The sequence below is a fragment of the Chionomys nivalis genome, chromosome 14 (assembly GCF_950005125.1).
Source record: "Chionomys nivalis chromosome 14, mChiNiv1.1, whole genome shotgun sequence".
Taxonomy (NCBI): domain Eukaryota; kingdom Metazoa; phylum Chordata; class Mammalia; order Rodentia; family Cricetidae; genus Chionomys; species Chionomys nivalis.
In genome coordinates, this window is record NC_080099.1 from 46,871,304 (window position 1) to 46,887,713 (window position 16,410).

At 43.7% G+C, this 16,410-nt stretch overlaps 1 protein-coding gene and 1 pseudogene across 4 annotated transcripts in view; one reads left to right on the plus strand and one right to left on the minus strand.

Annotated features, from left to right (window-relative positions):
* The window catches only part of Sil1 (SIL1 nucleotide exchange factor), a 244,298-nt gene that overhangs the window by 180,530 nt on the left and 47,358 nt on the right, over positions 1 to 16,410 (plus strand). For all 4 annotated transcript variants that reach the window (XM_057789291.1, XM_057789290.1, XM_057789292.1 and 1 more), the window contains one exon: positions 5,360 to 5,481. In XM_057789291.1, the coding sequence (XP_057645274.1) occupies positions 5,360 to 5,481 (122 nt within the window). The remainder of the gene's footprint in view (positions 1 to 5,359; positions 5,482 to 16,410) is intronic.
* Positions 14,647 to 14,745, minus strand: LOC130887125 (small nucleolar RNA U13; annotated as a pseudogene).

Sequence of the window (16,410 nt, forward strand, 5' to 3'; positions counted from 1 at the left end):
AGATTCTTCAGTGTAGGCCGGTGTCTGTGGCAGTGGATGTCTTCTTGGAGGCTAGAACAAACCTCTTTTTTGCTTGAACTTTTACCCCTATTTTTTTTAAACATTAAGACAAAATATAATGCATAATCGTGTGTACTCATAGTCTGGAAAGGGAAACAAATATAATGAACAACTGAGCAAATTAACAAACAGTTAATTTGAGATTATAATAGGGGTTTCAAAGGGTGATGTAGAAGTGTACCATAGGGGAACTTAGAACTAACTGACTAACTAGTTAGAGTCAATAAAAGATGGCTTCTCAGAGGAATAGGAGTTGGCTAGATAAAGAAGAGAAACTCTTAAGCCAGTGGTGGCAGCTGTTGCCCATGGCCAAATCTCGAGTAATGTCTGTATTTGTAAATATCACTTTATTGTGATAGCTACACCCACTTTTTTATGTAGTCTTTATTATTTTCATGCTATGGTGGTACAGTTGAATAGTTGTGGCAGAGACCAAATAGTTGTGGCAAAGTCAAAAATATTTATTGATTACAGCTTCTTGCCGATTATTCTCCATTTCCCCTTCACATCACCTGTGTTCTACTCGCCTTCCCCAGAGTGTTGTGAGAACACTGCAGGGAGGGGTGAGGATGGCGAGAGAGCTGGCGTGAAGCAGTGTCCTCTGGTTTAGCAGGCTGCTGTCCTCACTCTCATAAACCCACGGCGGCCTGAGCTGTCTGCACAGGACCTACATATAGCCACGCCAGCCAGCAGCCCAGCCTGCAGGGAGAAGGGGCTGCCCAGCCCCCACCCCTGGCTGAGAAGCTCTTGACAGTTGATGGTTGAGGGAGGGGAGGAAGCTTGCTTTATGCTGTGGTTCCTGGTGGCTCATCAAGCTCGAGTAGCTGGCTCCTCACCCATCATACATGGGCAGCACAAACTGGACTCAGTGGGTTATTATTTTTTTAAGGACATGGAATTAGGAAGCGGTAAGGGTAAATTTGGGGGTGGTTAGGAGAGAGTGGAGATCACACTGTATACAATATATTTGAGGAACTGCAAAGGGACATTGACTAGAGACCTGCCCATCAGTGCCTGTGGCAGGTGGAAGAACTGGCCCTGTGGTCATCATTGTAGGAGACCCATCCCTGACGCCCACCAGCTGCAACACTCGGGAGGGCAGGCCCTGCACCTTGCCAGGAAAGCACAACAGAACCAACCTGTCAGTGCAGGTTGTAGGTGAGCCAGCCCTGAAATTGTGAACATGTGAGAGCTGTACCTATTCCCCATATGTCTTGTGGCAGAGAGCACCCCTCTCCACCCATCATTATCTGGGGCAGGTGGTAGAGCTGATCCTGTGGTCATAAGAGCCATCCCTAACCCCCTGCAGCTGCACCTCACCAGGGCAGCAAAATAGAGCCAACCCCATTAGTGCAGCTGTAGGTAAGCCAACCCTGAAGTTACAAACATGGGAAAGCTATCCCCATTTCGTATCTGACGGACCAACACTATGGCTGCCCAGGCCCAGACCCAAGGTTATTACTTGACCCACCCCATCATTCATCCTATCTATGATCAACTTGAGCATATGAACGGACCCAACCTGCAGACCCAAAGCGGCAGGATCTCCACAACACAGGGCAACAACAGAATATCCAGCAGGAGCCCTAGCAAAAGCCCAGCATTGATACGGTATTAGAAACCAGAGGCCTCAAACCAGACCAATGACTCTCTGCAATGACACTTGCAAGTTAAGATGTCTGGACAAAGGGGACATAACTCACTGTAGCTTCTAGGGTGAGATTTTTAAGTTTTTTCCTTTTTTAAATTAAATTTAATTTTGGCTTTTTTTCTCTTAAATTTTGTTTTATTTGGGGGGTGTGCAGGGGTGGAGGTTGGATGTGAAGGGACATGGAAATAAAGGGAATTGAGATACATGATGTAAAAAATACATAGAAAAAACAAATTTTAAAAAGAAAGAAAATTTATTTTACATAATAAAAAAGAGATAGAAAAAAAAGAAAAGGAAGAGACCATGGAACCTTATAGGCCATGAAAGAGAGAGGAATTGGAACATAGTGGACAGAGGATGGGGTGAAAACAACCCTCCAGCTGTTGTTGAGAATCTGACCAGAGATAGGGAGCCTTGGTAGAAACAGAGCCCAGGCAGGAGGCTACTTTTGGTGGTCATAATAAGGCCATCCTTACCCAGATGGCCAGAGACTCAGTGTTGATACCCAAAAGGTTGTACAGTCATAAAGGATGCAATCCTTACCCAGAGTGCCAGAGTCTCAGTATCGTCCCCCACTTCCACACCACCCCGCACATGACAGTGTCCTTGTTTTCTTTAAACTAGGCTAAGAGACATTGTTTTTCTCTTTGGGGTTTTGACAGCTTCTGTGGTGAACTTGAGTGTCTGTCTGCAGGAGTCACTTCATTCTCTTGCCCTGTTCAACTCTTTCTCAGACCCCAAACAGCAAGACTGTGATCCTCTTACAAGGTGATACAAAATGAACCTGGGTTCTCTTTCCCCTTCCTAGCCCCAGCTTTTCCATTAGAGACATTTAAAGAATCAAGGCTTCCAAGGATTATTGATGCTGACAGCTTTTACTACGCTTTCCATCTTAAAATCCTTGGGTGGATTTTTAGGTATCAGCTTTCTGTAGGTCACATGAAAGGCTAAAATCGCGACAAGGCTCACCATGCCTAGAAGGGACGAGTCACACAAAGGCTAAGCTAGCACTGACCCAACAACAACAACATTCTCCCTGCAGGTTCCATCTGGCAATGCATCCCCCAGGTGGCATCGCATTCCACTCTTACAGTTTCTGGGACTGACCAGACTTGGCCAGAAGTCATCACAGAGACACTCCATTGGTCAAGGCTAAAAGTGCCTCAGTGAGTGTTCTGAGTCATTGATTGACTCAGCTTGCTACTAAGGTGCCATATGACCTTGGTAAGATGTGATTTCTCAGGGAGATTCTAGAGTACATAGCTCAGCCTGGTTTCCAGTGTGATGGAAAGTTGGGTGGTGGAACGCTAACTTTGAAGCAAATAGAACTTTTCTAGCCAGGACCTTCAGTCGATTCCCACTCTAAATTCACTGAATAGAGGCTTAAAGAGCCATGTGCTTCAAGGACTTGAACTGGATCTGCCAAAGGATTCCTTGCAGCCATATTTTAATTATTTAAACAGGATATGTGAAAAGCAAAATCTTGTGTGTAGAAAACAGTTTGTGAGTTATTTATCAGAAGGCCTCTGCGTGCCCCTTCTGCCCTGGGCAGAGAACCTGCCTTTTCTCGTGTGACTCCTCAGTGATTTACCCCACCGTTCTTTCTCAGGTTTCTGTTCTCTCACATCTTGTAGTGCTCTGAACTTTTCTGAGAGTTGACTTAGTTCCCTCTACCCCCCTTTGGATGCTCTCTCTCCTCTCCACTGGTCTTGCCCTGCCCTGGAGGGAGCCTGAGAAAAGTTCTGGCTCTAAACCTACTGTCTTCTGTGTGGCTCTGGGAGGAACCAGCTTTTGGTGCACAAGTAGGCCAGAATGAACCATTGCTTTCCATTGCTAGCCAAACAATGATAGGATACCTTCAAAGGCTACTGTATTTACAGAAATATCAGCAACTTGTGTCTCATGGAATTATTGCCGTAGAGATAAGTGGAATCTAGAACGGATTCTCGGCGACTCTGGGCTGTGTTGGGCTGGGGTCAGCACAAAGGCGGCTGCTCTGCCAGGGTTTGGTAAGTAGCCATCTCAGATGTGGACTGATGGGATTTTGAGCAGTGAGTTTGTATCTGGGAAATCCCGAGCAAGGGGGATCAGAAAATAGGTGTGAGCTGATACGTTTCTAAAGGAGGGAGACTTGTGTCGGCAGAGCGCCACCGCCTGTCCTCCTGATCAGTGGGGCCTTGGCACTGTACAGGGCACAGCAGAAAAGTCCTAGCTCTGGCCTTGGACAACCATGGAAGCCAGACTTGATGCTACACTGTAGCCTTGATGACTACTTGCTCGGGTCTGTAGTAATAGCACCCATGCACTTGTTGGCACAGACACTGTAGATTGATTGGTTTTTAAAATTCACAGTCGGGTTTTCTTTGGGGAGTAGTTCAGATTTTTACTTCTCAACTCCAGGGTTAATCACTGAGCACCAACTAACTGTATGTCCCTTACTCTTCTCGTTATTAGACTGTAAAACCTCTGCTGCTGTGAAAGTCCAAGTGCTAAAGATAGGCCAGGCCCACCAAGAGCATGGACAGAGTCAGACATTAGTCTATACTTGCTTTTTCTCTCAGAACCTACTTTGTAGTTTAGAGGAAGAAGTTAGGACAGAGTCAGAAAGAAACCATCATGTCTGGGCTCCCGCTTCTGAGTCTTCCTGATTGGCTGCAGAGTGGCATTGTGTGGGCAGTAAGAATCTGACTTTTCATATATATATTCAAATACAGAATTTAGTAAGTTTGCTAGTAAAATGGTTTTTTTGTTTTGTTGTTTCTTCAAGACAGGGTTTCTCTGTATAGCCCTGGCTGTCCTGCCACCACCACCTGGCTAAATGGTTATTTAATAGCAATTTAAAATAATTTAAGTGCCACAAAATAAGCATGTCTGCTACACCTCAAACTAGGATGTATGAAAAGACATGTATGCAATTATTTAGTATTGATTTTATTGTAATAAGACCTTTTACCATCCCGTGGGTTCATTGTTTGCAGTCACTCAGCTTATCGGCTGTGCGATGATGGTGTCACATAGTCCCTCGTTAGTAAAGCAGACCTCGGTTGAAGCCTTTGGGAAACTGACTTTTATACAGATTTTATAATAAATGTCCTCAGATCCAGTCAACATTACAAAAAAGGCTAATTCTTACTTCTCTCTCGGCACTCTTGTGGAACACCCCCACCGCTCCCCACACACCCTGCCCCATCAACAGGGCTCCTTTTATAGTCCCTGGTATCTAATTAAAAGTCAACTTTTTTTTAGCCTCCACTGTTCCCATTGTGTTTGTATATCCCCAGAAAGTATGGCACTGTTTAGTGGTGCCATGATGCCAGGTTCTTTGTGTTAACAGCTTGTGTGTTTGGAGTAAGCTTTGTGACTCACTGCAGCATTAGATTTTTCTGAAGAGGCATGTTTGGCATTAGAAAGAGCTAGGTGCCATTTCCGCCGATTCCCACGCAGGTGCTCATAAATGGTGTTACATGAATGAGAAGTTCTCAAATGTAAAATTACTTTAAAACTTAGGTTGCTCATGCACCCTTCCTAGATACTCAGAGATGCCACTGTTGCTTTTTACCTTTGTTTTTGGCTAGTCACCAAAAGAAGAGCTGTCCGAAAAGGGCTTCCTTCCTGGCTATCCTGGGCTCAGCAATGTCTTTGTTGCAGATGGATAACGCACAGGACCTGCTGTCCTTCGGTGGCCTTCAAGTGGTGATTAATGGGCTCAACAGCACAGAACCCCAGGTGAAGGAGTACGCTGCATTTGTGCTGGGCGCGGCCTTTTCCAGGTGAGCAGCATGGGTGGATTGTCACTGGCCCTAACTGGCTTGAGGAAAAGTTACTTGCTGGTCAGTGTGGTGCTGGTGAAGCTGGGGCTTGAGTCAGTCTTTATTCCAAATGGAGGTTTGTATATAAGTATGTACGTATGTATGTACATATATATTATGTATGTATGTATACACACACTTAGTCGCAGATCTTAGGTCACATTTTCTATTTTCGTAAAAATGAATAAAGGATCAGCCACATATAGTAAGTAGTGAGAAAGGAGACAAGCTACAGGAGTTGATCCTTTGGACAGTAAAGCTACATCTAGGGAATACTTGGTGAATCTGACTAATAAAGGCCTTTTGAGAGGGCTGTGGCTTCCCCCAGTTGCTAGTGTTAATCCCACCAGTCAAGAATAAGACCACTACCACAATAGAAAGCCAAATTTGAAGCAACTTTAGTCAAATGCTGGTCAGGTAGATGGGCACTGGTCAAGTCCATCTCTGGTGCCCCAGGTAAATGGCCCCTCAGGTTTTACAAGGGCTTAAGAAGGAAAACCCATAATTCACTGCATTTCCCACCAGGTCCAACCAGGGACAATATACAACCTGAGGTATTTCCTATCCATGAGCCTCCCACCCACATGCGATGAAGCCCATCCAGCCGCAGATGGGTCAGACAAACTTGTTTAGAGGAGTGAAGACTGTGGCTGGTTGTCTTCCGCAAACAGGAGCCCCCAGCGTTCCAGGAACTGTCTGTCCTTAGCCAAGGGGCTAGCAGATCACAGGCATTTCTGTTTCATGGATTTCTATGGTACAGTAGTTAAAACTTAAGATGTAACTTTGGCTCTCACTCTAGAACCGGTCAACATGTAGTCAGGTTATTGCATTCTGTGGATGTAGTCTTTTTAGCATAGTTAGTCTGTCTTAGTCTAGAAAACTTGTCAGGCAAGACAAGCAGTAGACAGCTCCTTGAAAGAACAGACGTGGAGAAATACGTGGGTATCGAGCCGTTTTACTCATTTAAAAAGATCAGCATACCTTTATATTGTTAGGTTCATCTAAAAATATCTGCAGTAGTAGGACTATCTGTATTCCTGCTCTGACCTTCAGGCCTCGATGGTTAGGTTCTGACTACAGGACACCTCAGTCTCCCTTAGTCTCACTTTCCAAAGCCAGTGTTTTCTGAGGAATCGCCTGTCCAGCCACTCGACACAGCTGTGGTTTCAGTCCAGGGTCTCACCCTCATGAGGCTGTAGACATACATATGTAGACCCTCATGAGGCTGTAGACATACATATGTAGACCCTCATGAGGCTGTAGACATACATATGTAGACCCTCATAAGGCTGTTTCAGTCCAGGGTCTCACCCTCATAAGGCTGTAGACATACATATGTAGACCCTCATAAGGCTGTTTCAGTCCAGGGTCTCACCCTTATAAGGCTGTAGAGACTTGAGAACTCACGCAGGTTCACTCTTGCTTCTCAAGCCAGAAGTGAACTAACTCAAATTCTAACCTCTTCATCTAGACTCGGTTTTGAAATCTCAGTCTTATTCCAAAATACTTCCAGTATAAATATGGTATCCTATATATTCCTTGCCATTGCTTCTGGAAATATATTCTGGAGAAACAGTAGCATCTTCATACCACTTCCTTGTTAAAGGGGACCCAGTGACTTGAGAAACATGCATTTAGACATTCCTAGCAAACCGCTCTACCTCGCCCACATGCTGTGCCAGTATGTGGTATTGTGACGACATCTCCATGACTGGACTGTGTTAGTGTGAGACCATGTTAGCGTTCATATAGTATCACTAATATTAATAGAGGAAAGTATCAACTATTGCAGTTTAGTGTTGTGATGGCAAGCACAGTACTGTAATCAAAGTGTTCTAGCTGGGGTTTTGATAGCTCACTGAAGGCTGTTACAGTGACGGCATGGGATGGCGCCAGAGCTTTTGGAAGCCAGAAGCAGGCTTCCAAACACCAGGAAAATGTCAGGGTTTATGCAAAGAGAAGCTCGACACAAGTAAGACTATTTCTGTCAGAAGCTGGCTTCAGTGCTATTGTCTAATGTGCACAACCTACTTATGCTGCCCTAAGTAAAATGACTGCACCCCCTCCCTGTTTCAGGCTAGATTGGATGTGTAATCGCAGTGATTAGATAAACTTGCTCTTTGCCAAAGGGGCATTCTAGAAATAGCATCCTGGAATCATGCATTCATAGGCAACCTTTTGAACTGGGAACAGTAATTGGTGTCCAGTGCCTCTCATAAAGATAAATACCAAATAAAAATATATAATAAGCACTTGCCCATAATAATGTGGCATCAGCATCATTACCTCATCATAATGGGTCCTTTTTTACTATCAATTTTCCTTATAGGGAAATTCTTGCATCATTTATTTCTATAGCACAAGCTCTGTCGTTCCCAGTTTGTCTTTGTTAAGGTGTTTATGTCCTATTGTGTCTTTTGATGCTGATGTTGCTGCTTCATGAGGGTGTTTATATGCCTGTCTGGGTTAATTGCCTAATAAGTTCTTCCATGCACATTTCTGTGGATGAAGAGGTCTCTTCCCCAATGTTAAACATCAATTATCCCAAGATCAAGGAAAAGATGACAGAAACATAATTGACATGGCTACTGAAATAAAATTTGTTCCTTTATTTAAGCATGATTAACACCCAATTGAGGGTCACACATACTCATTTTCTGCTTATTGCCCATGTATAATAAGATAGGTGAAAGCCGGGCGGTGGTGGCGCACGCCTTTAATCCCAGCACTTGGGAGGCAGAGGCAGGTGGATCTCTGTGAGTTCGAGGCCAGCCTGGTCTACAAGAGCTAGTTCCAGGACAGGCTCCAAAAGCTACGGAGAAACCCTGTCTCGAAAATCCAAAAAAAAAAAAAAAAAAAAAAGATAGGTGAAGTTCTGTGCAGATTATGCAGAAATGTGTATGCTGACCGTTAGCAGGTTCATATTTCCATAGCTACTTTCTTTTAAAAGCCCCTTTCTTCTTCAAGTAAGTTATTCTCAATGACCTTTGTGTGACCTGATCTCATCTCACAGTAGCGCTCTTAATGCCTGCTGCAGTCTGTACCAGGAGTCTCAGACAAGTCCTTTTTGCTTCTGTAAGAAAGGAAGTTTTAGGAAACCTTGTGAATTTCAGAAGCCATAAAGCCTTCTGTAGTCTGGTTTTGCTTCTTCTCAGCAAACTGGCTGCTTTTCTTTCCCCTCGTCTCTTTGCGAACCTCTCCACTGAGCTGACGCGAGTTGAAGGATGAAGAAGCTGGCGTCTGCTCCAGTGAGCACCAGGACAGGCTCCAGAGCTACAGAGAACCCTGTCTCAAAAGACAAAACAAAACAAAACAAAACCTGGAGCCAGGTATCAGGGCAAATGCTGAAAGATCAGAGAGAGAAAGGAGCAAATTACAGCCAACTCTTACCTTATTAACTCCACTGAAAAGAGGCCAAACAACTGTCTCCTTTGCCTTAAATGCCTCTCTCCACCCAACCATATCACTTCCTGTCTGTCTGTACAGACCTCCAGACCTCTATGGTTAACTAGTGGCTATCTCTGCCCTCTGGTCTTCAGGCAAGCTATTTGTTAGAGTCCAAACAGGATACTGCCACTATAGAAAGGGTATGTTTAAACCTCTGTCCTCGCATCTTCCCGGCAGACGTGGGTTGAAGATGTTCTCATGGAACCAGTGTGTTCCTGAGCATTGCGCATGACCCCCATGCTCTCTCGTGCTCTTCCCAATGTTTTACCTTTAATTTGAAAATAATTTTTGATTATTTTATATATGAGTATTTTGCCCACATGTGTATGCATGTCACATGCATGTCTGGTGCCCAAGGAGATCAGAAGAGGGCATCAGATTCCCCAGAGCTGGAGTTTAGATGGTTGTGAGCTGCCATGTGGGTACTAGGAACTAAACCTGGGTCCTCTAGAAGAACTCTTAGCCGTTGAGGCAGCTCTCCAGCCCTACTTACCATAATGTTTAACTACCTGGCCAGTGTCTTATTGCCATGACCCATCTGTCTTTAGTCTTTAGTTCCTTGGTGAATTTCTGTGCTAAGCTGTGTCTTCCCCTTTCTCTTCCTGATGGCTTTGTGGGCTCACTTAGGACCAAAATTGTTGGTTTCATTGAACATTTATTTTAATCCCTGTCATCTGTTTGGTAACTTTGAAATTTATTTCCTATTTTAGTACCTTTTAGTGTTCAGCCACCACCATGTTCCTTACCTTCTGTCTTATATCTTCCTGATTCCCACTGAACGTCCTTGTTGTCCCTGTTGTGCTGTGTTTTCCCTGCCGCAGCCTGTGCTCCTCACTCTCCCGCTCTGGGCATGCTCCTCCTGGTCCACCCAGGATTCCGTGTGCACCACCTCCCTTCTGCCTCCAGCACAGCTTAATGCCGTTTAGTTTTCTTCCCTTTATTTCCAAACATCTTGAAAGAATAAATTAAAAAGGATACTAATGAACTGCATTAGGTTAATATCCTCAAACCCACTAGTTTTACAATCTGGTTTCTATCTCTCTATGCCTGAAGATTATCAAGACTACTTTGCCATCACTGACACCTCTCTAGCAGTCAGCAGTGTCAGCCGTGACATTCCTTGTGAAATGTGTGTCATTGTACTCTCTTGTCCGTAACTGATTATTTTGCCTCCTTTGTTCTGTGCTGGCAATTCAAGCCCGGGCTTCACACACACGAAGGATGTGCTCTGCTGCTGAGCTACGTCCCCAGCCCACAACACCAGTGTTCTGCTGCTCCCACTGTAGCTACTCACCAAGAATCTTCCAGCCTTGTCCTCTCTGCTCATCTGCTAATGGCTTTCTCTTCCTGTGGTTTTAAACACCCTCTAATTGTGAATAACTACGAAGTCTGCATTCGAGTCTAGTCCTTTTCCTGAGATTCCCTCATGCTGGATTCTGCCATGCTGACTGAACCTCACATGCTTAAGAAAGTTGAATTCATTATTTTTTTTTTGACAAACTAGGTTTTTCTTCCCACATTCTCTTTTCATCTATTCTTGTCACAATTATTGTAGTTACTCTACCTTGAAACCTTCGAATGATGTTTGAGTCTGTGCTGTCTTCAATTCCCTGTCGGTAAACCAGGCTTGTGGACTTTTGTGTCCACTGCTCTTATCTCCTAAGCCGTTCCTCTTCTTCACTGACTTTAGAGAATCTTGACTTTGTAAGTACAGTGTCTTGTCCAGAATGAGAGAGTTCCCCCACCACCCTGCCACCATGAATAATCTAAACCAAACACGGTAATCCCATTCTCTATGGATATAGATTGATTTAGACATGGGCGAATGACCCGGTTCTGACTGATGCAGCGTAAAGAGATACTGGGTAGAGAGCTTCTGCAAGGATTTAGCTCCTGTGAGTAGAAGGCTCAGAGGGAGGCCACACCCACTGCTTCTTGCCTTGCCTTGCCTGTCTTGGAGCCACAGCAGCTACCTTGGACCAGAGAACTGAGAATCACAAGGACAAAAGACCAGTAAGCTGAGGAGGAGGATGGAGAGGACAGACAGAAGGAACCTGTGTCCTTCCTGATGCTGTGGAGACACTATAGTGATGTTTGGAGATACTCGTTCTCAGCCTCTCTTTGTGAAAAGTAATTAAATATCTTCACTTTTTTTTGAATCATGGTTGATTATTATTGAACTGATCCTTGTAACTGAACTTACATTCATATTGATAAATTTCCAAACTCCCTCTCAGATATTTTAGTCTGTTATATTCCTCTTGCTTCTTCAGAGTATTTGTCTCAGTTTGCAACTATGTAGTTGTTTGATTCCTCTTTTATTCCCTGACTAGGTAGTACTAGAGAAGACAGGGTAACTTTAACTTTGCTTGTTCTTTATTATATAACACAGGTCTGGCCTTAAATGGATGGTCAGGAAATAATTATTGGAAGAGTGAATGAAAAAACGAATGAAAGTAATACCTACAAATTCATTTTACTCGTGAGATAATGAACAAGGCTGAGTGGAGAGTATTTTTATTATTAATGATGTAATAGTGGATGATTCAGATACCACACCTTGACCCTTTAAGACCTAAGCCCTTGGAAATGAGTGTGTTACCCTACTGGCTCAAGGCCCAGAAAATAGAAGGCTAAAAATTGGGATGAGGTCAGACGTTGGAGTTGCCAGCATTTAAATAAAAGTTTAAATGTGACCCATAGGACTAATGTGACATTTTGCCTCAAGTTCTTATTTTCTGCACTTCTCCAGAGACAAAGGAGGTATTCAAAAGCATGTTTCTGATAAAGTGATTAGTGTAATGACCAAGACTGGCCCAGGCAACTGGATAGCCATGGCTCATGCACTGCATTCAGAATCTGGTTAGTGATTCTCAGACAACAATTAATGACAAGTGGAAAACGAGCTCTCGGCCTGACCCGCTGCCTTAAGCACTGAAGAGATGAAGACTCCATTCTGGGAAAGGAGGCGCTATTCACTTAATGAACTTGTCTCCTCAGATTTCTATTGACTCCATCTCTGATGTGCTCCTGCCTCCTCCGCATTCTTCTCTGCTGCCTTCAGACTTTTCAGTATTGAATATGTCTTTTAATTTCCCCTTGCCTAGCCCCAGACCACAAAGTTCTTTTCTTTATCTTCAGTTTTATTAGCATTTGTTGCCTGGACGTCTAAACTGACTCTTTGATACATTGACTGCTTCGTAGCTCATCAATCCTTTCATTTATTTCCGCAACAAAAATGAATGCTTTGGAGGAGTAGGAATGGGTACCCAAGTCCTCAGCACTTTGCAGAGTGTAAGTCTATTTGGCTACTTTAAAAATAAATGGTTTTCTATTCTACATGGGAAGTAGAAAAAGACAAGATCTCCTGAGTAAATTGGGAGCTTGGGGACTATGGTTAGAAGGGGAGAGGGGGAGGAAGGGAGGAGAGGAGAGAAAAAAATATATATATAACTAAAAAAAAAAAATTTAAGGGCCGGGTGGTGGTGGCGCACGCCTTTAATCCCAGCACTCGGGAGGCAGAGGCAGGCGGATCTCTGTGAGTTCGAGACCAGCCTGGTCTACAAGAACTAGTTCCAAGACAGGCTCCAAAACCACAGAGAAACCCTGCCTCGAAAAACCAAAAAAAAAAAAAAAAAAAAAAAAAAAAAAATTTAAAAGAGAACTGGAAAAAATAAATAAAACAATTCTTAAAAAAATAGTCTAACACAAAAACTAAAACCACTAAAACTCAGAGGAAAATGGTGTCACCTAGAGAAGTGGACTTGTCGTTTTCTATACTTCATTTTGTTTGATTTTTTTCTACTAAGTATATATTTGTAATTAATACAGTAACAAAACAAATCAGAGTAGACCTGAAGATTTCTATATTTAATAAATTTCCAAGAACCAAAATACCTGGAAATGTGAGATTGAATATTTGAATGTTTCTTTACACACTCGCTCAGCTCAGCAGAAGAGATGGGAGGACAGTTTCTTTGCATAACTTCAGGGAAAATTAGTAACATCAAGCCTTTATGTGGTAGCTCTGAAAAAAGTACAGAAATCCTAAATCCAAACAAAACTGAAATCCTAAGAGGCGCAGAACACTGGAACAGACGCTGCCTCGGGGACTTTGCCATCCTCCCGTGGCTGAGAGCTTCCAGCTTCAGCTCAAACGTTACAGGGGACAAAATTTAGGACCTTTGAGTGAGAGATAGAAAAATGAAGTCTTGTTGTTAAAAAGAGTTGTTCATATGGCTCGAGTATGAAGAGAGGTTCTCAGGCCCACTCTAGACTGCACTTATGTTGAAAACTGCACCCCTTTTACAGTCTGGAAACCTCGAACCACGACACCATCACTGTTTCTGTCTCTTCCTGTGTCTACTCATTTTTCTAGTATTTTGAGCTATGATTGTTAAATATATATACATGTGGTTCGAGTAACTTCATGCCTATACCTTGTATCATTAGTAGAAGTATCTTAGCTCCTATGAAGTTATATTTCTCCTAAAGTTTATTTGATATTTATTTAATACATCCACTAACCTTGTATTTTGGGGGTATATCTTTCCATCTCTTTTCTCTCAGTATTTATTAGAATTATATTCTAGATACATCCTTTATAGCATACAGTTAGACCTTGTGTGTGTGGTGTGTTCTAGTTACTTTTCTACTGCTGTGCAGAGACACCATGACTTATAAAAGAAAGCGTTTAGCTGGGGGCTTGCTTACAGTTTCCGAGGATGAGTCCATGGCCGTCATGGCAGAGAACATGGCGGCAGGCAGGCTACTGCTGGAGTAGTCGCTAAAAGCTTTCATCCTGACTTGCAAGTTGGTGGAAGCGGAGTCTGGACCTGGCACTGGCTTTTGAAGCTTCCAAGTCCACCCCAGTGACACACTTCCTCCAATAAGGCTGCACTTCACAATCTTTTTGAAAACAGTTATACCAAGTGGGGGACCAAGCATTCAAATATGTGAGCCGAAGGGCCATTCTTATGCAAATGACCACAAGCTGTACACGTGTTTGTGCACACGTGTGTGCTCGTTCTTACACCTGTGGGGACTTGAGTTTCTCAGTGATTCTCCACTGTATTTTTATTTTATTTTGTGTATATGAATGTTTTGTTTTGCATATACACGTGCAGTGCATGTGTGCCTGGTGCCCTTGGAGGTCAGGGGACGGCCTTGGGTCCCTTGGAACTGGAGTGACACAGTTGTGAGCAACCTTATAGGTGCTTGAACCCAGCCGAGCCATCTCTCCAGCAATGCACTTCATTTTTTGAGACGGGGTCTCATGTAGGCCAGGCTGTCTTAAACCCCTCTGTAGGCGAGGGTGCCCATGAGCTTCTGATCTTCCTGCCTCCACCTCCTGAGGGCTGGGAGTAAAGACATGCACCACCGGGACAAGCGTAATTTTACCTTGTAAGAGCAGTTAGTTTTACAATTTTTTTTAAATGGTTTTTATTTGTATCTAATTATCAGCAAATTTCATCATTATATGTCCAAGTATGATTTGTTTTAGTGTGTCCTCTTCGGCTTTCCGTGTGCTATTTTAATCCACAGACTTGAGCCATGGAAATTTTCTGTTTATTACCAGTACTGTGTGCTTCATTGGCTCTCCCCGTACTCTGTTTGCGGATGGTATTAGACCGTCTGTTTCCAGCATCTCTCAAATGTTCTTTCTGTCTCTCTTTCCCATGTCAGATGGGTAATGTGCTGACATCCTAGCAAAATTTGAGGAGACATCTCACACAACAGCATGAAAACCCAGTTATCAACTAGAAAACACAAAGGGATCTCTCTATAAGTGTCTTTGTCTTTATGTCTTTCAGGATGATTTCATTCACTTAACAGATTTTTTTTTCTTAAGTGTGTTTAATGTGTTTATCACATCTATGAAGTTGTTAGTATTAGATGACTATATTTTTCACTTCTGGGAGTTTCCTGCTAATTATTGCTTTAATTGAATTGAAAATTTCAATATGTAGCATTTTGATTATTGTTCAATTGAAATGATTTAAACTTTAATTGTGGTTCTTTGATTAATATGCAATTATATTTCTCAATTTCCAAATACAGCGGAAAGTTTCTGTTCAGTGTTTGTTGTGCACATTGCGCTTGTAGCTGGATGAGTGCTGTGGTTATAGTCATTTGAAATAAGTTGAGATTTTCTGTATGGTTAGTTTTTTTGTTATGGTTGGATGAATGCCCCCAGAGGTCTGTGCATTGAAGGCTTGGGCTGCAGGATGGCACTTTTGGAAATAGTCAACCCGTGGGGGGGGGGAGGGGGGAGGCACTAATGGGCGGTGCCATCGAGACATTCCCTGGAAGTGGATTGTGGGCCACAGGTAATGGGCGGTGCCATCGAGACATTCCCTGGAAGTGGATTGTGGGCCACAGGTAATGGGCGGTGCCATCGAGACATTCCCTGGAAGTGGATTGTGGGCCACAGGTAATGGGCGGTGCCATCGAGACATTCCCTGGAAGTGGATTGTGGGCCACAGGAAATGGGCGGTGCCATCGAGACATTCCCTGGAAGTGGATTGTGGGCCACAGGAAATGGGCGGTGCCATCGAGACATTCCCTGGAAGTGGATTGTGGGCCACAGGAAATGGGCGGTGCCATCGAGACATTCCCTGGAAGTGGATTGTGGTCCACACGCAGTCTCTGCCTGCTTCCTGGCTCATTAGTTCAGTGGTTTGCTCCACTTACTACATGTACCTTGTCCTCAGACTGAGCGCCAGGGTGCCACCTGATTGTGGACTGGGACCTCCAGAATCAGGAATAAAGATACCCCTTTTCTCTTTACAAATCGGCTCCTTCAAGCCGGGCAGTGGTGGCGCAAACTTTTAATCCCAGCACTCAGGAAGCAGAGAGTCAGGCAAGTCCCTGTGAGTTCGAGGCCAGCTTGGTCTACAGAGCAAGTTCCAGGACAGGCTCCAAAGCTACACAGAGAAACCCTGTCTCAAAAAACAAAAAACAAAACAAAAAAAGAAAGAAAAGAAAAAGAAAACAATTGACTCCTTCAGCTGTTTCTTTATAGTAACATGAAGCTGACTGATAATGCCAGTGTCCTCCTTTTGTAAGTGTCCTGGATATACATGGCTGAAAAGAGAGTGCATTCCGTTCTCTGAGAACTCAGTACCTCCATCTCCCATCAACCCCTTCCTTCCACATATGTTAAGACTTGGGGATGGTGCAGAAACAATATGCCAACCATGGTTCATGTTGTGAAGTCTTGTTTTTCTTACCCTGGCTAGCCGAACTGGAACAGCACTCCTTTATGCTGAGCAGCAGCAAGCCCAGCCCCCAGTCACAAGGCAGTCACGGTACTCAGCCATTGTTCATGTTGTGACTTAGCTGTGTGTTAGTGTAATAGGGTGGTTTGCTGAAGTGTAAGTCTGTCATAAGTCAAACCTCTGTGTGTGTCACACATATATATTGTTGTTATATGAGCGGCGG